The 25,360-nt window shown below is 36.5% G+C and overlaps 1 protein-coding gene across 1 annotated transcript in view; it reads right to left on the bottom strand.

Moving 5' to 3' along the window:
- The window catches only part of LOC107570979 (voltage-dependent P/Q-type calcium channel subunit alpha-1A-like), a 55,243-nt gene that overhangs the window by 28,153 nt on the left and 1,730 nt on the right, over positions 1 to 25,360 (bottom strand). Inside the window, exons 5-28 of the mRNA XM_016257295.1 lie at positions 25,097 to 25,294; positions 24,779 to 24,891; positions 24,483 to 24,595; positions 23,887 to 24,018; positions 23,698 to 23,770; positions 23,392 to 23,509; positions 22,636 to 22,703; positions 22,423 to 22,529; positions 20,332 to 20,382; positions 19,715 to 19,847; positions 18,382 to 18,893; positions 17,579 to 17,871; positions 14,213 to 14,348; positions 14,008 to 14,137; positions 13,846 to 13,905; positions 13,653 to 13,759; positions 6,374 to 6,385; positions 4,341 to 4,440; positions 4,081 to 4,241; positions 3,732 to 3,872; positions 3,447 to 3,648; positions 2,154 to 2,318; positions 1,960 to 2,070; positions 1,683 to 1,766 (exon numbers count right to left, since the gene is read on the bottom strand). Of these exons, the coding sequence (XP_016112781.1) occupies positions 1,683 to 1,766; positions 1,960 to 2,070; positions 2,154 to 2,318; positions 3,447 to 3,648; positions 3,732 to 3,872; positions 4,081 to 4,241; positions 4,341 to 4,440; positions 6,374 to 6,385; positions 13,653 to 13,759; positions 13,846 to 13,905; positions 14,008 to 14,137; positions 14,213 to 14,348; positions 17,579 to 17,871; positions 18,382 to 18,893; positions 19,715 to 19,847; positions 20,332 to 20,382; positions 22,423 to 22,529; positions 22,636 to 22,703; positions 23,392 to 23,509; positions 23,698 to 23,770; positions 23,887 to 24,018; positions 24,483 to 24,595; positions 24,779 to 24,891; positions 25,097 to 25,294 (3,320 nt within the window). The remainder of the gene's footprint in view (positions 1 to 1,682; positions 1,767 to 1,959; positions 2,071 to 2,153; positions 2,319 to 3,446; positions 3,649 to 3,731; positions 3,873 to 4,080; positions 4,242 to 4,340; positions 4,441 to 6,373; positions 6,386 to 13,652; positions 13,760 to 13,845; positions 13,906 to 14,007; positions 14,138 to 14,212; positions 14,349 to 17,578; positions 17,872 to 18,381; positions 18,894 to 19,714; positions 19,848 to 20,331; positions 20,383 to 22,422; positions 22,530 to 22,635; positions 22,704 to 23,391; positions 23,510 to 23,697; positions 23,771 to 23,886; positions 24,019 to 24,482; positions 24,596 to 24,778; positions 24,892 to 25,096; positions 25,295 to 25,360) is intronic.

Here is a 25,360-nt window from a genome sequence, read left to right as displayed (position 1 = left end):
CACACATAAACACACACACACACACACACACACACACACACACACACACAAAGAAAAACAAGTAGATAGAATAGGAAAAATTTAATAGAAAAATATAAATACATTTTTTTTTATAAAAAAAAAATAAGATAAAGTAGAATTAAAACAGAATACTTTTACTCATTATGACCTGAAAAGCATTTTTTTAAATTATGTTACAAATACAATGCTAACTACCTTAGGGTCAATGGCTGCATCCAAAAACCTAGCAGCTGCCCTTATCAGACAATGACTTTGCAGTCAGCGTTTTTGCACTAAACTGATTTCGGACAGGCTTCTGAGGCAGCGTAACGGTTTAATGAGCTACAAAATAGAACGAGTTTTAGTGATACCTAAATTAATATTTAATTACTATAATACTGATATCTCGCTAGAAATAACAAAAAGTGCAAAAAACTGACCACCGAACGCAACTTTCCGATGACATCTTTATTTTTTTAGCTCAACCAACACAGAATGAAACGCACAGGATTGTGGGATATCAAAGGCAGTGAAGGATACATCCACGCTGCCTTCAAAATTCAATCAAAAGAAGGTACCTTCGGAGACAGGAACTGTAGCAGAATTTGGATTCGGACGTGCATTGGTGCCTTCCTGCCTTGGCAGCATTTTAGAGCTTTTGGACACAGCCAATGTTGATGTTGTTAACAAAAACAAATCTAAAGCTATTTTATTAAAACGTTAAAAAATAAATAAATACAATTATTTAAAATAAAATATATATACTGTACATATTAGGTTAGGTTAAATTTAAAAAAAAATAATAAAATAAAATAAAGAAATAAATGCTGACCTGGCAAATAATCTAAATAACTAAATTATTGAGTTTTAGCTTTAATAAACAATTATTAACCAAGTTAAATAACTTTGACTAAAATTGCTAAAACTACATTAAATAGGAGTAAATAGAAATATAAAATGAGAAACAAATAAAAAATTAAAATGATAAAGAAAGTTAATTCAAAATATTAATATATACGATAATATATAAATATGACTAAAATAGCACTGATTTATATTGAAAGTTATATGGACTAATGTATATAAAAGTTATATAACAATTCACATCATATAATATGTGACCACTGGAAGAGCCCAAAAACGTGACAGTGTAACACATCAGAGTAAAGTGTCTCTGTCTCATTTTTACAGACAGAGCACCCTAGGCACAGATGAGACAACACCAGCACAAATACACACTCAAACACTGACATTTACACACAAAAACCAGTACAAATACACACAACACTTAGAATGGCAATAGAATGAACACATGATGTGGAGGATTGAACAGGTAAATATTCAAATATACAAAAACTTTAAAATTTTTCTGCCAAGCCATCTTTACCACATCATTTTGGAATTGTTGCAATTAAATCTTGCTTATTAACGACAATATGAAGAATTCTGCAATAGGATGATATTTTAAACACATACATTAAGTACTTAAATAATTATGTGCATGAGAATGAAACTTTTTACTGTCCCTCAAAAAAGGGAAGTGATCACAAGAGCTGCATTTACCGGTATTAAAATGAGTATTTATTTACAAGTTGTTATATTCACATCTGGCCATTCAGTTCCAACATGAATCAAGATGCAATCTGCATTTGCTTTTGAAACTTGTCTAAAAGTGCACTTACCCATAGCTCTGTCACCAAAATATCAGTGATGCTGCCGATAACAGACACAAAATCAAAAATATTCCAAGCGTCTCGGAAATAATTCTGCAGAGAAACAAAAGGAGACAGACAGACAAATGCATTAGAAAGCTGTTTGTCTTCTAAACCTTTTTCTAAACGGTTTAAAAGAAGAAAACATTAAAAAAATCTCAGGTCTAAATAAGAAACAGGACATCTTTAGGTGCAATGAGTAATTCTAGGAAGAGCTGGATGTATGAATGCGATTAGAGAGACTTACTCGGGGACCAAAGGCAATGATTTTCAGAACACACTCCATGAAGAAGAGTGTGGTGAACACTATATTCAGGTTCTTCAGGACTACATCATACGTCGAAGGGGCCCCATGATACTGGAAACGCACAGAGAAAATTCAGACCCTAACGGATGCACAAGGGCATTACTGATGCTATAGGAGGAAGAAGAAGCTTGTACCTTCATCATAAGGACAATGGTGTTGAGCGCAATGAGAGCCATGATACTGTACTCAAACGGAGGTGACACCACAAATTGCCACATTCGGTACTGAAAGCTTTGCTTGTTCTGAGGCATGTGGCGCGTTAGAGGTTTGGCATTTATAGCAAAATCAATACAGGCTCTCTAGAAGACAGAACAACAGAAAACAGTGAAAGAAGCATCTGATGTATCACATTGCGTGTTTGTTGCTGTGGAGAGAGAAGTGAATAGTAAAACTGTGGATTTCCTGTCTATAATGTGGCTAAATATAAAAAAAAAATATGAGAGCACAAATGTGACCAGCTGAATCACAGCTGCTTTTGACTCAGAAACACATTTATGGTTTATGTATATGAATTTGAAAAGTTTTCTTATGATATAATTATTGCTTCTTCTTCAAAACGTTGAGATATCTATCAATCTATCTTAGAGATATAAACTCTAAAAATGAGCAGATTACTAAAAATCGAAATATATTCTTCAATAATAGTAATATTTATAAATAAAATAATAGCAGTCTGCTACTTTCTAGAGTTTGTGATAAAAATGTCAATTTCACAAATGAAACTGTCAAAAATAACATAAAAGACAAAATAGCCAATAGTCAACTTTGTTTTGCTTATGATCACAAAATATTGGTTGAAATACCACTTTCTTAAAGGAATAGCATAGACAGCAACACAACTGAAATGTTTTATGGCCCAGAAAGGTTGTAAGAACATCGTTAAAATAGTCAATGTCACATCAGTGGTTCAACCGTAATGTTATGAAGCTACAAGAATACTTTTTGCATGCGAAGAAAACAAAAACAACCACTTTATTCAACTATTTCTTCTCTTCCATGTCAGTCTTCGACACAATCTTCTCGTAACTTCATAAAATTATGGTTGAACCACTGATGTCACATGGGCTATTATAGCGATGTCCTCACTACCTTTCTGGGCCTTAAACGTGGTAGTTGCGCTGCTGTCTATGCAGGGTCAGAAAGCTCTCGGATTTCATCAAAAATATTTAAATTGGTGTTTCGAAGATGAACAAAGGTCTTAAGGGTTTGGAACAACATAAGTAATTAATGACAGAAGTTTCATTTTTGGGTGAACTATCCTTTTAATTACATGAAACTATTTCTTATTGAACTACTTTTTAGCAATGAATAAAACTAAACTCTTGGGATGTACTATGGGATTGAAGGATTTATAAGATGTTGCCTTACATTTTGGTCTAAATTAGGCATGTTTGCTGGTTTACTCAAGTGAATAAATTTGCAAATACCTCATTCTTTTCGAGGCTGTAGTCCTCCATCATCTTGTCTCCTTGCTCCTGGAAAGTTATGATGATGAGAGCTACAAAGATGTTTACGAAGAAGAAGGGGAAGACAACGAAGTACACCACGTAAAAGATGGACATTTCCATCCGGTACCCCGGGCTCGGGCCCTGGTCCTCATAAGTGGAGTCCACAGAGTGCTTCAACACCCTTAAAGAGAAACGACAAAAAGAGGTGATGACATAAAAGGAGAGATAATAAGCCACTAGAGATTTGTGAGCATGTCAACTCACTGCGGCCATCCCTCTCCGGTGGACACAGTAAAGAGAGTAAGCAGGGCCCAAAGCACGTTGTCATAGTGGAAATCGTACTTCTTCCACTTCCGCTCCTGCGATTTTACCTCGTTATTGCGCTCATACACCAAATATTCGCCCCTGAAACAAAAACACATATTAACAATTCAGCAATCAGGCTTTTTTTCTTAAGGATGGGTGAGTATACATCTATTATTGTGGACAATGTTGCCACATTCATGTCAATTTTGGAAAACTTGTACATGCAAAATTTCCATTTTTGACATTTGACTGCCAGTGTAAACTAAAAGAAATCACAAATCTTTCATTGCAAGTCATCTCCACGTACCTGCAGTCACGGGCAAACTCTTTGGATTCGTCAGTGCAGTAGAAGAATCGTCCCTTAAAAAGCTGCACGGCCACCACAGCGAAGATGAACATGAACAGCATGTAGACAATGAGGATGTTCAACACGTTCTTCAGAGAGTTCACTACACAGTCAAACACCGCCTGGGAGAAAGACACATGAGTATAGCACGCTAACTTGACTAAAAAAACAAGATGGTGCGATAACACGTAACAGAGCTGTGTGTGCGACTTTGACAATACTTTTAGTTTGGGAAGACGTTTGATGGTCTTGAGTGGACGTAGCACCCTTAGGACCCTCAGAGACTTGATGACACTGATGTCTTTCCCCTTACTGCTCCCCCTGTGGATTGGAAGCAAACAGCAGGACATCAACATGCTGCATGGTGAGACATAAAGAGAGATAAGGACTTCTTGAAAGACCTTCTTCAACACATTTCACTTCTAGACCATTCCTTGGGCTTCCACTTGCTCTTATTGTAGAAGATAGTTTCAATATCACCATGCAACAGTTAATACCACAGTATCTATCATGTATTAGACTTATTTTTGTGGAATGTTTATCATCAAAAATCTTTTTTTTCTTTAAGCAAGTCTTCAGATTCACAACCATCGTAAGGTTTCGGTCACTCGTTACCTTCTGTGGGCATTCCAAAATCATAACACATTCATGTAAGTTTCAAAACTGTCAGGCATTTTCCGGTGCAATGCCCAGCCAAACCTCTTTCTTTCTTTTTTGGTTTTTAGCTGTGTTAGAGCAGACAGGGGAATGGAGGTCTGGGATATGGAGGCTGTTTGTGTTAATCGTAGGTAAAATGACAAGACTGAGGGTTCACTGAGATGCAGAAGGCTAGCGGACTTGAGTCCAACTGTATCTTGTCCCTAGAAGAACTTGAGGAAGCTCAAACCAGGAGACCAAGACAAGTTACAAGGACATTTCATTGCATTCAAGAAAAGAACTGTCGATAAACCTCCTGCCTCTAAAGCACATTTGGATTTTTACAAGATATTCAAGAAATGCTGGCCATTTTGAAGGATTTTGAACTGGCCATTTTGAAGAACTTAATGTTTAGCATCACATTGGCCAAAGTCTGTCTACACTGGATGCATCAAGTTGCTTATTCCAAAATATTTACTAACGTGGACCAATGGAGTGTAAGCTCAAGATTATATATATATATATATATATATATATATATATATATATTGAATGGGCTGTATTAAAATAATAATAAATATGACATTAAATAAGTTATATAAAAAAGAAATAAATGAATGAATGAATAAATAAGGGTTAATAATTAGGTTATTTAAATATATAACTAATAAAATTCGGAGAAAGGGTTATTTTATTCCAAGGGTTATTTTAGAATAAAAATTTAATTAATTACTATTTATTTATCCAGAATTAAAAAGTGATGGATAAATAAATAGTGAATCTGATAATAGTTTATTAATGAGATTATTTAAATACATAACTAATCAAATTAATAATAATAAATGCAGGGCTCATTTCAGAATTAAAAAAAAAACAATAAACAAATAAATATTGAGGTTAATAATGTGTTTATAATGAGGCTATTTAAATACAGAAATAAAGTAAAAATATAAATAGAGGTATTTTACTTTAGATAGATGGCTGGAGCAGTAAAAAAATAAAAGTGTCTATCAATGAAATCCACAACTGGTACTTCTAGAGTATAGTGTTATGTTAGTCACATCTCGCGCCTTATGCGCCCAGTGTAGACAGTGTTAGCTGTCAAGGACGAATCCTTATTGACCCCATGATCAATCTTGTGAATGTGGCAGAGGTATATTTTTAAGTATTTACACAGGTCCCAAACACAAACAGAGAACTCTTCAATCAAGCGGCCAAGACAGCTGTCTTTAACTATGAACTTCCAGGCAAGTCCCAGCTGAAGACCGGCCAGCTCATGGCAGATTGATTGTGTCGGAGCATTGGAAAAGGTCCAGGTTACCAATAATCAATTAGTCGCTCCTGACTGTGCTCAGAGAGAGTTGTGCAGTACCGTAAGCAGCGTGCAAAAAGTGTGATCTCTTCTGTAACATTGTGTTCAGTTGTTTAGGTCCACAGACGGACCCTTTAGAACCAATGTAAGTCACGGCAGAATAAAACAAGCAGTGGAATGGAGAGAACCAGAGTAGATGAGCAAAGAGGAAGGGAGGATGGTTGGGAGGGAAAAAGAAAGAAAGAGAGAGAAGCCATCACGTGAGCTGGACGGTAGCCGTGCGACAATAAGGAGTGGAGACTTTACCGAGAGAGGCTCCTGTTGGTCACCAAGGTGTAGACATAAGAGAGGGTCAGAGACAGACAGCGGAAGAAAGAAAAAGACAGAAAAGAGAGGAATACACACAACACCGAAAAAACAGAAAGAGAGACAGAAAAAGAAACAAGATACTGGGAGTGGCTTGGCAGAGGAACAACATCAATATGAGAGACAGACAGACAGACAGACAGACAGAGAAAAAGGACCACGCAAAAAAACCTAAGCGAATGATTTAAAGAGTTGAAAGCCCCCATGTTCAGATATTTAAAAGTACAAACCAAACTAAATTAAAGATGCACTAAGCAGTGTTTTCCACCTCTGACTAATATGTCAAATTCAAATTATTGCAGGTTTGATCACAGTTGACAAATATGGTTGAATTGGTCTTCAAAAACAACTGCTTTTGGGTGATTTGTGTAATGTGATCCAGTAGGTGTCAATATTGAAACTTTGCTTAATGCGTCTTTAAATCATCTATTCAAAAAATTGTATAGACATACATATATAATATAATTGACCATTGCTGAGCACCACCTACTTGATTACTCTTATCCGCTCACATACTCTAAACAAAATGAAAAAGATTTTCATGAGAAGCATTTTTACTAAACTGTGCAGTAAAAACTTAAATGATATCATCCGTCCACATATGATTCTTTGCATATTTGTTTAAAATTGTCTGTAAACTGTTGTAGTGTAACAGTTGCTGAGGCAGATTGGCCAGTAATGCTAGGGAGGGGCTTAGTAAAGGGTCAATTAGTTTTAAATCCAGACAGAATCCTTAAAATGTTTGAAAGTTTTTGAGAGGTCTGATAAGAATACGTAGTATACAGATCTGAGATGAGATCATATCTATCTGTTTATTTCATAACCAAGCTCATTATCTGAGAAAAGATCAGCACTTACCACTGTAGTGTTACATAGTGAGTACTGAGCATCTGATATCTCTTCTAGAAAGTCTATTTGTTGCCTATGCACACTTATTTTTAATCTGGATGCAAGATTGTACTGTACACGAATACTAATATGCCCTGATTTTGTGTGTATGTACACACACACACACACACACACACACGTTTGGATCAGTATACCAACCTAAAAGACTTTCAAAAACATTAAAATATCTTATAAGATGTTTTAATGTTTTTGAAAGTCTTATATGTTCACCATGTTTTTTGGTCAAAAATACAGTTAAAACAGTAACACTGTGAAACATCAACATTTAAAATAACTAATGTTTTCTATTTTAATATATTTAAAATTTTAATTATTTATTAATTTAAATACAACTTTTTTTGTAACATCATAAAGGTCTTAACTGTCTCTTTTGAACAATGTACTGCATCTTTGCTGAATATAAGTATTATTTCTTTAAAAAAAGAACAGTAGTGTATATATACTTCATTAATTATATTACACATAATATAATATATGCTGTTAAATGTATATAAATGATTATATACACAATATTAAATACCCTGTTAAATTTATATAGTTAAGAGAAATAAAATCAAAATGTGCTGATCTGTTGATCAAATTTAGCTGCTTTATTAGTGATTAACTCATGCTCGCAATTGCTACATACATAGGGGAGAGCGGGGCACAAAGTAACACTTTTTGACTTTCTCAAATTGTGTAAATCCACATGGGGTTCAGAGTATAATTTTTTTATCCACAGTAATTTCACACTTGTCTAGTACGAATATGTCGCTTTGTTTCATAATTACAGTGTATACATTTTTCGTTATTTACCCTCAAAAATTGGAAGTTAAATGTGATAACATGCCCCGTAGGTGGGGTACATTGTAACATCTGAGGGGCACGCTGTAACATGACCATAAGACAGCTTAAAATGTTATCTGAGCGCATTAAAAAAATATACAAGGCAAACTAAAATATTTTGTCAATAAAATAAAATAATTATTTATTTCAAATAAAATAATGGCGTTTTTTAAGAATTAAAAATAATCTGATTTTGGAGTTTGACAGCGCACACATTGCAGCCATGCTTGGGACGGCCCACATAAACGAGCCAAAATGCTTTACATGTCTTGAAATAATCATTTCTTAACATTTAACATTGGCTGTCAAGTCTTTATTCACCCGCTTCTCGTCATTTATCATTAAAATGTATTAAAGTAAATAGTGTGAATTACATCGCTAATGTCATAGAATAGCACGGCAGGGCACATTGTAACGCAGTGTTACAACATACTCCATCTGCGCAACTGGAATTTAAAACTGGTTACTGTCTTCTGATAGTTAGCGAAGCATTAAAAAATAATTTAAACTGATAAATAACAGATTGTAGATTAAAATAATAGCAGATTTGTCTCATTTTAAATGAGCAATAAAAATTGAGATGAAAAATTGACCTAAGCCAGAAATATAATTTTACTATGGTAAAATAAATGTTCAGCGATATCTTCAAAAGACTTTTGAATTTTGGTGCACTTTTATTCTCTATATAATGTTGATATAGTAACTAGTAAATGCTGTAAATTTGGTTATGCTAGCATGTGTGGAAATATTTAAACCACGTGTGTTACAACTTCCCCCGCGTTGCTTTGTGCCCCGCACTCCCCTACACCTGAGTCTGCTGCTCTTTTTCATATTGACTCTGACAGAATCCTTCTCATACACTAATGCCTGCCAGGTATTTGGCAGGTCTTTACTCTTGGCCTATACCCAGTCAATAACTGAGGATTCAAACTTGTTACACTTATAGATTAGGACAACCCACTGCAGTAGAGGAGAATCCTCCGTCTGCCATGCCAACTCTGAAAGCAGGGGAGATTCTCGACACCATAGCACACTGTATCAGACACTCGAGCAGGAATGGAGGTGGAATCCATAACTGACTGCAGTGGAGCCAAAATGGCCACCACACTGCAGTCGCCTCAAGGTGGCAGTGTGGGATGGTATTTGTTTCAGTAACTCTCAAGCAGCACATACAGTCCTCAACCCAAATCTACAGCGGTTATTGGGTTACATGCTTCTCAGCTATTTGTATTGACTTCATTCTAAGAATGAAGGTGGCAAAAGCATGATCATTTGTTGAGTCGTTTTGTTCTTATTGTGAAACTGTAATACATGAGCAAGCCTTTTCTCCACCTAACCAAGGTATTCTGGGTAATCTGAGATGCGTGTGTGTCATGTGACCATGCCTATACCCAGAATGCATCCATTTAGAAAGTATCAGGCAGTGGAGAGAATAAAAATTGTTCACCCAAAAATAAATTCACCCTCATGTTGCATCAAACCTGCATATTGTTAGTTTTAGCATGTGACAAAATAAAGACTTTAAAAAATGTACAGGTTTGAAACAATATGGCAGTGAGTAAATAATCACATGTAATAATGAAAGGGCATAACCTTTCATTTCATGTGTGTGTGAGTGCGAGAGAGAGAATGAGATAAACAACAACAGATGAAGGACAACAGATGAACGAACGTCAAAAACACCAGTTAATAAGGAGCAACTGTCAACCTGGAGTCCTCTTTTCTTGTATTCCATTTTCCTTAACATATCCTTCTATATCTCTTGTTCTCTCTATCTCTCCACATCTCTTGTGGTCTCTCTTTTTCGCTCACTTTGTCAGACTCAACAAATGGAGGCCCAAATGATAAACAGCTGGAGTCTGTCCAAGGAAGCTTAGTGCTGATGGAGGGAGAGGAGAGGAGAGGAAAGATGAGGAAAGGAAAGGTGAAGGGGATAGGATGGGGAAGAACTGTTTTTAGGAATGAGAACAGGAAGTGACACAGGACAGAAATAGGGTTGATATGGTGGAGAGGCTTCATTTAGTTTCAGGTCAGGGGATGGGGATGAAAATTGGGCACTGCGTGTGGAGTGATTTTAACTCAAAGCAGGGTTTAAATCTATCGGGAAGATACAAGCTGATAGGTTTCACTACAGGCATTCAGCTAACACATAGTCATTCATATCAGCATACTATGTGGCTTCTTTTTGCTAATATTTCAATAAGTACAGAAAAAAGTTTGATCAAATCATTAGTGTCTTATATCAATAAATAATATGAATGAATTTATTAAATAAAATCAATACAATACTGTTCAAAAAGTTGGAGAATGTCACATTTTTTAATGTTTTGGAAAGAAATCTATTAAGCTCAACAAGCCTGCATTGATTTGATTAAAATACAATAATTATATGCAATTTAAAATAAACCGGATTTTCAGCATTATTTGATGAATAAAAGTTCTAAAAAACAGCATTTATTTGAAACAGAAATATTTTGTAACATTATAAATGTCTTTACTGTAATTTGTGATCTATTTAATGCTTCCGTGTTGAATAAAAATATGAATTTCTTAAAATAAACTGATCCCAAACTTTTGAACAGTAATGTATATATTAATATATTGTTTAAAAATACAATAATTAGCTTCAAATATTAAATTTGAGCCCACTCTATGTATGATGATAGTTTGACTGATGTAAATAATCATGGCCACATTCCTCAGTCTCCAAAGTCAATGTTGCGTTTAAAGGAGTTTGGATAGCAAAGTGTTAAAGACAAAGCATTTTGACAAACAGTGAAGCAAATGACAGCTTAAGACAAGGTTACTGGTTAGATAGAAATGCAAAAAGTTAAAAATGTATCATATAATAATAATAATAATAATCATAGTAATAATATATTACATTCAGTAACTTGCAAGTGGATTGCCTTTAAGGTAAAGCAAGCTCGAGAAATTGCATAATGCATAAGTAAAATCGTAACAGTTCTGAAACTGTTCATGAGATATTTATTTACCTAAATCTTTTTTTTTTTTAAATAATGCCACTAAATATTAATATCAGCATACGTACATTCTAATCCCTTATTTAGAAGTGTGCAGACACTTTTAATGCCACAAGTGTTACAGTATGTCATTTAAGACACTCCCCACATACAGAAAAACGTGTCTTGTATATACACATATATGTAATCTGGCCTACGGGACTGAGGAGGATGTACTAGATCATACATGCAGGGCTAAACAAAAGAAAAAATCATTCCACGCTCAGAGCCTCATCAGCGGTGTTTACTCGTTCTCCTTTTTTAGTGACTAGCTGATGGTCCCGCTCTAGGGTTCAGCTTTATTCCTCAAGCGGCCTCTTTATATCCCCAAGCTGCTGCTCCCCCAGGTCATGCAAAGGAAAGAAACCAGAGTACCTGTGGCAGGACGGGCTCACGCTGATCCAGACATGGAAACCGCCTGGGCACTAAAGGGCTACAGGTGCCTGGAGACCCCTCACCCCCCACAGAGCCCCAAAGGGCTCAAAACTACCCTTTTCAGCAGAGGGAAAGTGTGAGGGGACAGGTTTATGGTGAACATTTGGTTGGTGGAGTAATGACAGATGGAAAAGAGCCCTGACACTCCAACAAATCAAATATTTGCTTGTTTAACCACTTTTAGAGATTATTATAAACGTTTTTTTTTAATTAAAAATTCAACTAAAACTAACTAACATTCTACTAAATAAATAAATGTATTAGTAAATGTTTTTCTGTTTCAAATTTTGTGCATCGGTAGAGTTTCAAAAAAATTAAAATAAATAAAATAGATTTATTAGTAAAAGTAGATTAGATTTATTTAAAAGTAGTTTACATATTAGGTGTCATGGAATTTCTAAAAAAATAATAATAATAAATAAATAAATTGATTTAGTAGTAAAAGTAGATTGGATTTAGATTAGATTTTCTTATATACTTCTCCCGAATTTCCTTTGGAGAAATTAAAAATAGACACAAATAAGAAAATTACTCGCATATAAAATTAATGTGCGATAAAATATATGTCGATGTTATAGATCAAATAATTTGGCCTTGGAAGAATTTGATGAGAATTTGAAATATTTGAGATGGTATTGAAATCTCGAACTGTGATATCATGTGAAAACTAAGCACAGCTTGCGACAATGTTAAGATTTCTTCAGAAAATTATATGTGAGATTAGTGGTCTTTTAGTCATAAATCTGAGACACAAATCTGAGATTTGAGCAGCATTCTCCATTTGTTATCCCATTTCTGCCTAGGAAAAACAATTGATATATCACTAAGATTCCATTTGTGCTTTTGTTGGTTTTATTGTTTCAGAGAAATACTGAAAGAGTTCATGTATTGACGGAAATCATGGTTAAAGAATGAAAGGAAAGGTGCTTTGACAAACTGTTTAGCACAAAGAAGAAGGACTGAGCATGAGATAAAATACAAGATGAATGAAGTCGGGCAGAAGTTGTGTGCATCATATAGAGTTAATAGCTGCATTTCCATCCACCTATTTTTATGCACATTTTGGAATATCGCATTAAAAAACGCTGGATGGAAACACCAAGATAAGCCAAGAAAAACTTATGCGCACATTTGAGTAGGATAAACTTTTTATTCGATAAGAAAAAATGCGCATAAACTACGATGTAAACACTTTTACCGAATAAATTCCTCCATGCGCATCAAAAAAGTCATGTGCTATGAGACGGGATAACTTGACTAGCAGCGGACCGATCTCGTTCACAGCATCTATATATTGTTATGGTCATTCTGAAATGCCTGAACAAAGTCTGTCATCAAAGTATTTCTGTATAATTGTCTTACAGTACTGCGTTCCCAAACAGCAGCATCCACCTCCGAAAGCATTGACAGCATTTAATGTGTTACGCCTGCTCATACTGAGGTGAAAGTAATTTATATCATATATGAAAATTATTATATTCAGTGGCTTCTCCTACAGTTTACCAGGAAGTGACTATTTTGTTCTCTTTGACTCATTGGATGGAAATGGTGCTTTATTCACATATGTTTTAAGCGATATTCCAGTTTTGTGCATAAGTTTAATTCGAATCTTTGGATGGAAACATAGCTAATGGCAGGAGTTGGATGGGAAAGAAATAGAGGCGTTATCAAGAAGAAAGCTGGGGGAGTTGATTGGTCAGAGAGAGAATAGAAACAGACAGGCTGGTGCTGACAGAAATTTTGATGTGTGTGTTTGTGTGAGTGTGTGCAAAGTGAGAAAGGCCTTCATCTTTGTGGCTGATTGAGTGAGACAGAATGCAAAGTGACAAAAAATAGAGATAGAGAGCTTAGAAGAAGGGCACACAGTGCTGACAGGAGAAGAAAAGAGGAAGAGACCAAGAGAGAAAGGGGTAGAGAGTACTGGCGAGGCTCCAGGTTGGCAGTGGGGTAACAAGGTGGCAGAAGAGATGATAAGGGGCAGCAGGCAGCACTTCTGGGCAGGAAATGATGGGATAAAGGGCACTTACGTGAAGGCAAAGGCTACCAGGGCACCACTAACCACTACAAAGTCCAGAAAGTTCCACAAGTCACGAAAATATGAGCCCTCATGCAAAACCAAGCCTAACACCACCATCTGGAACACAGAGCAGAGGATTAAAGCAAATAAAGAAAATGATATGCTAAAACACAACCCCACAAGTCATTTCCTGCAAACTTTACCTTGATGAGCATCTCAAAGGTGAACACACCAGTGAAGACGTAGTCAAAGTAACGCAATACCTGGAAAACATGAAGAAAATGCATCAAGAAGTCCGGCGTCAGATTTTTTTTAGTTTCACGTTATGCAAATCCATTAAAATTACTTGAGAACAGTATTCTTACATTGTTTCGAGGTGATTCCGGCCACACCGGATCTTCCGCAGCTAAAGCAATGCTGCTCATAGCGATGACTGACAGAATACACATCTCGAAATAACGTAGCGTCAGGATGTAATGACAACATCTTCGAAACCTGAAAACTCACATTGGTTAAGATAAATACATTTACTTTGCACATATGCACTTATACAGATGAACACACACTTACGGGTTGGTTGTGGATAGGATGAAACAGGAACTGAACGGAGGAATGGGTTTGGGGCCATCTTCATCACCACCATTGTCTTCCTCCTCCTCTTTCTTCTCTCCTCCTTTAGCTGGCTCTGTGTTGGCATTCTTGTTCACTGCACAATGAAGGGAACGTGGGAAGAAGGAGGTGCACAGAAGTCCACAAAAGTAATCAAATATCAAACAGTACAACATTTGCTTTTACAGTCAAACACGCATAAATGCATTGTAAGGCCAAAGTATACTTCGGTTATTACATGTACGTGAGGGTGTGCATACAGTGCGTGTGACGCAAATTTAGTCACCAGAATAGTAGTCGCATACTGTATGCACACCATCCAATTTTTAGCGTATATGTTAAACATGAGAATGAATACATTTCTATTGTCTATAAGTATTTTGGGTGAATAATGCCATTAAAAATTCCTAGAATTATCTGTAATCACACATGTACATATTTGTCCCTCACCTTGCAGTTTGGCATTGAATGAGGGGTAAATCGGTGGCATATCTATGGCAGTGTGGTCAAGTTTGCTGGGGGTTTTGGTGCAGTCAGTCAGAATGAGACTGCTGTCATGGAAATCTGGTCCACGCAGGTTCAGCAGGTTATTGGCCTGCTCTGGGTCACAGTCGGGGTCATAAAAGTCGGGGTCAGGGTCGTGGATGGCCATCTTGCTGCTATTTCGCAGGTTGTCCAGATCCTCGCTGTACTGGCTCTCTGCATGAGGAAGGCCTGGCTGAATTGGACGAGCTGTTGATAAACTAAAATAAAAAAAATAAAAAAAGTAAGAGGTTATCAGCTGAAACAACAGTTACAGTTAGCTGTATCAAGCCACATTTTTAGTAAAATAATTTTATAGTATTTATTAATATTGTGAATTAGTATTTGTTTTAAATTTTAGTTTTTATTTAAATTTTTGTTAAATGTTCAGTTATTTTGTCGTTTATTTAAAAAAATTTAAATGTCTGTTCTATTTTAGTTTGTTATACTGTACATTATATATTAGTACATCAATGAAAACTTGGCAACTAACTGAAATAAAATAGTTTTATGTCACGTTTTTTTATGGTTTTAGTTTCAGCTAATGATAATAACCCTGATTCTTCTGAGAATGTTTGGATCAGGAACTGAATGTAGCAACACAAAAAAATCAGTGGGTCGATTAATTTAGAAGATTCATGTAAATGATTCACTGATCAAATAAACGATTCACCCATTCACCTCAGTTCTTTAAGTCCCTGCACAGTTTTGAAGAAACACAGAACACTCACTTTCTAGCTCGATGCTGTCGACTCCGTTCTCTATCTCTCCTTCCATCTCCATCCCCATGGTTTCCATGGCGATGCCTCCTCTGCCTCTTCTCTTGGCCCTCCTCCCCTTCTCCTCCTGTCTCCCCTCTGCTGTGGTGTTCTCTGTGTCTTCTCCCTCCATCCTCGTCCTTTCTTCTGTGCTGGTGGTGTCGGGGTCGCCTGTGTTCCTCTGCGCAATCCATGTCCTCGCCTCCTTTCTGGGCACAATCGCAGCCTGCCTCCCCCAGCTCTGGGTGGTGTAGGGATTGGTGGCTGGAGTGGTGGTGGTGGTGTTGGTGATGATGATGACTGTGATGGTGGTGGTATCGGGACTGGTGCTGCAGGTATTCTTCACCCCGCTGCTGGTTTAGCTCCTGGGGGTTTGGTTCACCCGGTCGGGGCTTGTTGGTATTGTTGTTGCGGTTCTCCTGAGGATTAACTACTAGTGGGCGGTCCAAGTGGGTCTTCATGTCAGGACGGTTGTGGTAGTTCATCTAAAAACAGAAAAAGCAGATTTGGTCAATACATCTAGGCTTAACAGAAACATAATTTGATGCAAACCTGCTTTTTGTAAACTGGGAAATCACTGAGATAAATTATGGTTGATATGAAAATTATTTACATAAAGTTATTAAAATTGTATATTATTTTGTCTGAATGAAAAATAAAACACTAAAACTAAAACAAATCTTTTCAGCAATAGTTTTTTTTGGTTTCTCGAAAAAAGTATGCTCACCAAGGCTGCATTTATGACTGTAAAACAGTAATATTATGAAATATCATTACAAATTAAAAAAAAGTTTTTTATTTTTATTTTAAAACTATATTTTAAAATGTAATTTATTCCTGTGATGGCAAATCTGGAATTTCAGCAGCCATTACTCCATAACTTCAGTGTCACATGATCGTTCAGAAATTATTCTAATATACAATAATTTTCTTATTATTTAGTATTATTTCCTATAATTTTAATATGATAGTTTAAGCAGGGTGTGCTGCTTAAACAATTTTGTGGAAACAGTGATAATTTTTTCCCTCAGGATTCTTTGATGAATAGAAAGGTCAAAAGAACAGCATTTATTTGCAATAATGTAGAAGTCATGAAAATACATGACTTCAGTACATGAAAATGCAACAATTAAATAATAATTTTGTACTTTTGATGTGGGTGAAGGTCTTTTGCTTGTTTATTTTTTTATGTTTTAATATTTAGTTGCTCTTTATTGTTAGTATTATAGTTTTCAGTAAAATAGTGCTCTACACAAGAAATACAACATAGTTGCTCTTCATTTGTGATCTATGATATGTATCTGACCTTCCAGTGATCTTCTGCATCAAGTTCATTGTAAAGCGCCTCTCTGCTGGTCATCAGGTTCTGTCTGCGCATCTCACTTGTGCGCTGCTCCCACACTGACTTGGAAACCTTTGAGTTCTTCTGCTGCTCTTTACTACAGAGTAAAGAAATACAGAGAGACAGAAACAGAACAATTTTAACCCAGGGACAAAGACAAGCCTTGCTTTTCCTCCCCTAAAGCATCTATGAGTGATGGCCCAAAGTGAAAGGAAATGATAGTGTCCCTTAGTCCCCAGCAAGAGAGCATGGATGTGGCTCATGAATTCTGTGAAAGGAGTGATGACATACTGAACAACAGCACTGAGAAATGTTCAGACAGACAGATAGGAAGAGAGGAAGACGGAGATGGTTTGAGACCACAACAGCGAAACAAGCACAGATGGGCCTAAGATTCATCCAAAAAACAAAAATGTATTCATCCTCATGTTGTCATAAATCTGTATGGCTTTCTTTCTTCTGCAGAACATACAAAAAAGAAAAGAAAGATACAAGAAAGAGTGTTTCAAAATTGTGAAAACTCTTTTTGCCCTTGGAATGAAATAGAAAGAGATACAAAAAAACCCACTGGACTATTGAGATTTATTGTATATAAAAAAAAAGAAAGAAAAAAAAAAGGGTTTTTCATTTTTAGGTGAACTGTCCCTTCCCTTTAAATGCACCTAGAATTTTCTGTAATCACACATGCACATGCTCGTCCCTCACCTTGTAACTTGGCGTTGAATGAGGGGTAAATCGGAGGCATATCTATGGCAGTGTGGTCAAGTTTGCTGGGGGTTTTGGTGCAGTCAGTCAGAATGAGACTGCTGTCATGGAAATCTGGTCCACGCAGGTTCAGCAGGTTATTGGCCTGCTCTGGGTCACAGTCGGGGTCATAAAAGTCGGGGTCAGGGTCGTGGATGGCCATCTTGCTGCTATTTCGCAGGTTGTCCAGATCCTCGCTGTACTGGCTCTCTGCATGAGGAAGGCCTGGCTGAATTGGACGAGCTGTTGATAAACTAAAATAAAAAAAATAAAAAAAGTAAGAGGTTATCAGCTGAAACAACAGTTACAGTTAGCTGTATCAAGCCACATTTTTAGTAAAATAATTTTATAGTATTTATTAATATTGTGAATTAGTATTTGTTTTAAATTTTAGTTTTTATTTAAATTTTTGTTAAATGTTCAGTTATTTTGTCGTTTATTTAAAAAAATTTAAATGTCTGTTCTATTTTAGTTTGTTATACTGTACATTATATATTAGTACATCAATGAAAACTTGGCAACTAACTGAAATAAAATAGTTTTATGTCACGTTTTTTTATGGTTTTAGTTTCAGCTAATGATAATAACCCTGATTCTTCTGAGAATGTTTGGATCAGGAACTGAATGTAGCAACACAAAAAAATCAGTGGGTCGATTAATTTAGAAGATTCATGTAAATGATTCACTGATCAAATAAACGATTCACCCATTCACCTCAGTTCTTTAAGTCCCTGCACAGTTTTGAAGAAACACAGAACACTCACTTTCTAGCTCGATGCTGTCGACTCCGTTCTCTATCTCTCCTTCCATCTCCATCCCCATGGTTTCCATGGCGATGCCTCCTCTGCCTCTTCTCTTGGCCCTCCTCCCCTTCTCCTCCTGTCTCCCCTCTGCTGTGGTGTTCTCTGTGTCTTCTCCCTCCATCCTCGTCCTTTCTTCTGTGCTGGTGGTGTCGGGGTCGCCTGTGTTCCTCTGCGCAATCCATGTCCTCGCCTCCTTTCTGGGCACAATCGCAGCCTGCCTCCCCCAGCTCTGGGTGGTGTAGGGATTGGTGGCTGGAGTGGTGGTGGTGGTGTTGGTGATGATGATGACTGTGATGGTGGTGGTATCGGGACTGGTGCTGCAGGTATTCTTCACCCCGCTGCTGGTTTAGCTCCTGGGGGTTTGGTTCACCCGGTCGGGGCTTGTTGGTATTGTTGTTGCGGTTCTCCTGAGGATTAACTACTAGTGGGCGGTCCAAGTGGGTCTTCATGTCAGGACGGTTGTGGTAGTTCATCTAAAAACAGAAAAAGCAGATTTGGTCAATACATCTAGGCTTAACAGAAACATAATTTGATGCAAACCTGCTTTTTGTAAACTGGGAAATCACTGAGATAAATTATGGTTGATATGAAAATTATTTACATAAAGTTATTAAAATTGTATATTATTTTGTCTGAATGAAAAATAAAACACTAAAACTAAAACAAATCTTTTCAGCAATAGTTTTTTTTGGTTTCTCGAAAAAAGTATGCTCACCAAGGCTGCATTTATGACTGTAAAACAGTAATATTATGAAATATCATTACAAATTAAAAAAAAGTTTTTTATTTTTATTTTAAAACTATATTTTAAAATGTAATTTATTCCTGTGATGGCAAATCTGGAATTTCAGCAGCCATTACTCCATAACTTCAGTGTCACATGATCTTTCAGAAATTATTCTAATATACAATAATTTCTTATTATTTAGTATTATTTCCTATAATTTTAATATGATAGTTTAAGCAGGGTGTGCTGCCAAAAACAATTTTGTGGAAACAGTGATCATTTTTTCCCTCAGGATTCTTTGATGAATAGAAAGGTCAAAAGAACAGCATTTATTTGCAATAATGTAGAAGTCATGAAAATACATGACTTCAGTACATGAAAATGCAACAATTAAATAATAATTTTGTACTTTTGATGTGGGTGAAGGTCTTTTGCTTGTTTATTTTTTTATGTTTTAATATTTAGTTGCTCTTTATTGTTAGTATTATAGTTTTCAGTAAAATAGTGCTCTACACAAGAAATACAACATCGTTGCTCTTCATTTGTGATCTATGATATGTCTCTGACCTTCCAGTGATCTTCTGCATCAAGTTCATTGTAAAGCGCCTCTCTGCTGGTCATCAGGTTCTGTCTGCGCATCTCACTTGTGCGCTGCTCCCACACTGACTTGGAAACCTTTGAGTTCTTCTGCTGCTCTTTACTACAGAGTAAAGAAATACAGAGAGACAGAAACAGAACAATTTTAACCCAGGGACAAAGACAAGCCTTGCTTTTCCTCCCCTAAAGCATCTATGAGTGATGGCCCAAAGTGAAAGGAAATGATAGTGTCCCTTAGTCCCCAGCAAGAGAGCATGGATGTGGCTCATGAATTCTGTGAAAGGAGTGATGACATACTGAACAACAGCACTGAGAAATGTTCAGACAGACAGATAGGAAGAGAGGAAGACGGAGATGGTTTGAGACCACAACAGCGAAACAAGCAGCCCTGTGCTTGCAGTGCTGCTGTGGAAGAGACAGTGTGTGTCATCACAGCCAATGATACCTCAGCCTCAGTGTTACAACATAAAACTGCAGCTACAGCAGCTGGAAACATAAAAACACTCATACAAAAACATGAGGAAGGCAGAAAGCAAAAGAAATAGGGATACAGAACAAAAAAAATGAGTAAGTAAATGAATAAATACCAGTCCAGTAAACTGTCTGTGGCATCGATACGTTCAGATTTTACTGTAACTCTGAGGAGAGGGGGGTGAAACAAGGAACATAAAAACAACGCTGCCACAACTATCACAGAAAACAACTGACAAAGTGAACAGGTGTCCTGTTCACTGATAGCGACTCGCTTGGTCAGTCAGATAAGTTTATGGATGACTTGGAATTAACCGGATAACTTTGCTTTTCGAAACAAGCTTCCAGGGTGAAATATTTCACTTCTTAAACCTATTTGCTGGCAGACTAACCAAATTCCGGGTTTGTGCCAAGTTATCCCAAAACTTGACTAACCATGTAAGTACCAGATTTTGTTTACTCACTAAACAGCTTTACTATAAATGTCTAACACCATGTCCTAACCAGAGTAAATAAAGTGACAACAGTAAAATCTCAGGTATGAAGTAACAAAAGGGGGCAATGATGAAACGGAAAGTATCCCCAGCTATACGTAAAGTGGCTCATTCTCCATTTGTGAGGTAAACAAACCTATTATTTCTACAACTATAAAACTAAACTAAAAACTAAAGCTACTGAGCAACTTACAGATAGTAGAGCTCTGAATAATGTTACTACTATATAAAACAAAAATTGCCCAGGCCAATATATTTGAAAATTAGACAGGATATCCATGAAATAAACACATTTTAGACCACCAGATATAAATACAGCTTATATGCATAGATTCGGCCCATTTAACAGACGCATCATTTTAAGTTATAACAGCCTGAACTGGCGATAAACAATAATAATTCAGTGAAATAATCTAAACAGTTAAAATTACAACCAATTATCTAGACCTCTAAACATGTATTAAAAAAAATAATCATACTCAGTGGAGCTGCATAATTTGTGGCATGGGAAGTTCAACGTAACACAGCTTAATGTGTAAAATGTTCCACTTAAAATGAGACTTTCTGAAACAGACTCTCCTTAACTAAAATCTTGCTATAGTAACCTAATATCACTGCTTGAAAGCCAATGCACTTGGAAACTGTGATTCTTTATTATTATTTTTTAAAATAGTTTTCACATTCATCTTGGACTGAGGGGGCAGGTGTGTTTGACATCAAATATATTCTGCTTGATTGTGGTACATTATGCAGCATTTTTGCTTTCAGAATTGAAAGATGAAATGTATTGCTGGAAAATCGCTGCATTATGCCTGGTTAAGTCACAGTGTAAGTATTAGCTGATTGTACTATACATACATACACAACAAAATAAAAACATTACTGACCAATTCCTGTAACAGAATGATGAATTAAACGAGGAATCAAATTCCTTATTGCATCACATACAAAACCACAAATGGCATACAGATACCACACATTCAACCGTAGTTCAACTTCAAATTTACCTCATGCCTTTAAAACACAAATTTTCACTTGGTACTTTTTGTTCTTTTTTGGGGTTTGACAGCACCTGTTTGATGTGTGCTTTACAACTGTAAGGAAAAGAGCTGCTTAGTCCTGCAAAATACCTATTTTTGCATTCTTAGCAAGAAAATAAAATCATATGGATCTGGAACAACAAAGTATGTTGTTTTCATTTTTGAGTGAACTATCCCTTTAACAACAGAAATAGAAATGGTCCTAAGGGGGTTACATACTGTATGATCAGGCAGGTTTAAGCAAGTCTGCTGAAAAGTGAATTAAGAGTGGATTTACTTAAATACGATGATAAAGTTAAGCTGACAGACTATGCTAAACTCAGCTAAGCTAGGCAAGAAGTATTTAAACCAGCTATGGTACCAAATCAAATTTATGTGACATAAGACATGGCCTCTTACAATAAAAAAGTTAAAGTGTGAACTATATTATGTCTGTTTCAGGTATTAGGGCTCATTTGCATATATATGCATATTCATGGTATTTACATGTCCCTGAGTGTCAGAGGTGTCTTGTAAGAATTTCACTTTTTGATAGTGAATATTTATGGAAAACTGGGTATGGCTTCATTGCTATGGTGTGTTTCTGAACAAGCTATTACTTTTGGGCAAAAAACTGGCGCTAGTGGCTCGAAGGTGGTAAAGGTGCTGATTGTTAGCGTGTAGAGTAACTCACGCAGCAATAGATAGGTTTGCAGCAGACAGTGGGCTCACTTCCGCCACTTCTTTTGCTTTCTGGAGAGCAATCTTTTGTGTTGTGGCCTCCTCTTCCTCCTGTTCATCCTATAAATAAAAAAAACATACAGCAGTGACAGCCGCTAACCATTGTTGGGCATAAAAAAAATAAAAAATTGCATGAAATTTACATGAGACAGAGAAACTGTTTAACCTTAGTTAGTTCCTGAGCATTGGCCAGGTTGTCCACAGCGATAGCCAAGAACACATTCAGTAGTGTGTCTGAGAGGTTATAGTTAAGAAAATTTTTAGAAAGACAATGCTTGTGTTTTATAATGTGTGTCTTACTGTGACCCCATCACGAGTGGACAGCGCTAAATAAACATGACTGGATCTCTCAAATCACATTCAAATGTAGTTGAAAATGAATAGTACAAAGTGTGCTTGTTATTAACATGCAGTGACAAATTCATCATTACACAACTTCATGTAGGTAAAGAAAAGTGCAAGTATATTTTGAAGAAATAATGTGTTACTCTTTTCCCCACACTATTTTATATATATTTTTTTTTAAAGAAATTAATACTAATATTGAACAAGGACGCATTAACTTGATTTCAAAGAAATCCTTTGTACTTTCTATTCATCAAAGAATCCTGAAAAAAAATATATCACAACTTCCACAAAAATATTAAGCAGCATTGATGAATGTTGATAATAAATGAATGTTTTTTTAGCCTCAAAACAGCATATTAGAATAATTTCTGAAGGATCATGTGACATTGAAGACTGGAGTAATGGCTAGCTTTGCCATCTCAGAATTTTTAATTTTGAAATATTTTAAAATAGAAAACTGATATTGTAATAATCCTTAAAAATTACTGTTTTACTGAATTTATAATCAAATAAATGCAGTAGCATTTATAGTAATGAAAATACTTGTATGTTTCTGTGTGGTTAAGAAGGATACAGTTGCCAAAGAGTGTAAGGACAATGAAGAATATGGAGAAGACCATTCCTTTGTCCACCCCTCCCTGAGACTTAATGCCGTCATACATCACTACGTTCCAATCCTCTCCGGTTAGAATCTGAGAAATACACAGTCTATTTTAACACACAAAACAGAACTGCATGCATATTTGATCCTCACACACAAGCTCATTTAAGTAGAATAAGCTGTTTTCTTTATCTGTATATGCCCTAAAATACTGTCTATGCAGGCAGCTCACTTGGTTTTTAGAACAGATCTACTGCTAAACCAACATAACCAGCCTACCTGAAACACTGTCATTATGGCAGCAGGGAAAGTATCGAAGTTTGTTGGAGGAGTGCCTAGCTCAAAGTTAAACCTGGAAAAAAAGAAAACATCAAATGGCCAAACATGCTATGCATAGTTATTGGTCATCTGTATCTAACAGATGATATTAAGTAAGGTGTTGGCAGCCGGGTGTAGATCTATACTGACTGTCCACCGAACAGCTGCATCCCGAGAAGAGCAAAGACCACGATGAAGAGGAAGAGAAGGAAAAGTAAACTGATGATGGACTTCATGGAGCTTAGAAGAGACACTACTAGATTACGCAAAGACGCCCAGTATCTAAAAAAATAGAAAGAAAGAAAGAAACCTAGTATTAAAAACACTAAAATTGTGGCATTTTTATACAAATGGTACACACAAAAATGAAAATGAAAAATGAGAGCACATTGCTTAGATTTGCAGATTTTTCTTCACACAAACCTATCGTATGGCTTTAGAAGACATGAAATATAATTTTTGGACCACTGCTTCATTATGTTTTTTGTTATTTTTAGAGCTTGACAGCCCCAGTCTCCATTGACTTTCACTATGGAAAAGAGCAGCATGAACATTGTGTATAACATTTTTTTCCACAAGTATGGAATGATGTGAGGTTGAGAAATTAATTTTTGTTTGAACTGTTCTTTTAATCTAAACAAGCCCCACTAAAAAGCAGCATTGTAATCTCATTGATCCCAAAAGGAGGACAACACAAAAACTGACAAAACTTTGTGATGACGACGCAGAGATTAAATTAAACGCACTTGGTGACTTTGAAGATCCTAAGTAGTCGGAGAGCTCGCAACACACTGATTCCAAAGGACGCCCCCGGCTTCACCATGGCCCAGACCACCTCAAATATGCTGCCAACGATGACCTGAAACACGCACACAGCCAAATCCCAAAACAAATAAGGAACACTCTGGCTAACAAGGACTTAAGTCTGCATCTAATGTAGGTCAGCGGCTTGCAGAGGTTAAAAACAGAGGCAGAGTAAAAAAAGCAAAAGAGAGAGAGAAAGTGAGACTTTAAATGGGCCAAAAGAGAGAAGGGCACTCACTGCACAGTCGAAACAGTTGAATGAGGAGTGGAAATAAGGGCGCGTCCCCAGTCCGTACATCTTAATCAGCATCTCTGACATAAAGAGGCCTAGGAAAATGAACTCAGCATAATCTGGAGAAAAAGAGAAAGAGAGACAAGACATATAAAGTGGAATAAAAGGAAACAGAAGCGAGGCAGGAAGGTGTTTACTGACAGCTGAAGTAGAAAAATCCAAAAAACTATTTGCAAATGGAGAATGAGACAGGATGCAGACCAGATTCAAAATTATGTCTCCCACAACAACAAACGTAAAAACAAACAGCTTAGGTTAACTCACAGAGGAAGTCCGACAGTAGCTCGGGCTGATCGTAGTGTACTACAGCCACGCACAGTGTGTTGAGTCCCACCAGGCTGAGGACAGTCCAGTAGAACGCCTGAGTCTTTACAATCTTTCGAATGATGAAGCGAAGACGTCGCTCTTTCTTGCTAAATCCGGTCCCATCGCCCTTTATGCTCCCACGAGCAAAAGGCGAGCCTAAGAATATACACACATAGCAGCACAACATCTGGCATGAATACTATAGGATCTTCAAGAATAAGC

This window comes from Sinocyclocheilus grahami, unplaced genomic scaffold, assembly GCF_001515645.1.
Source record: "Sinocyclocheilus grahami isolate Dianchi unplaced genomic scaffold, SAMN03320097.WGS_v1.1 scaffold3.1, whole genome shotgun sequence".
NCBI classification, from domain to species: Eukaryota; Metazoa; Chordata; class Actinopteri; order Cypriniformes; family Cyprinidae; genus Sinocyclocheilus; species Sinocyclocheilus grahami.
This window is presented reverse-complemented; position numbering and strand designations above follow the sequence as displayed.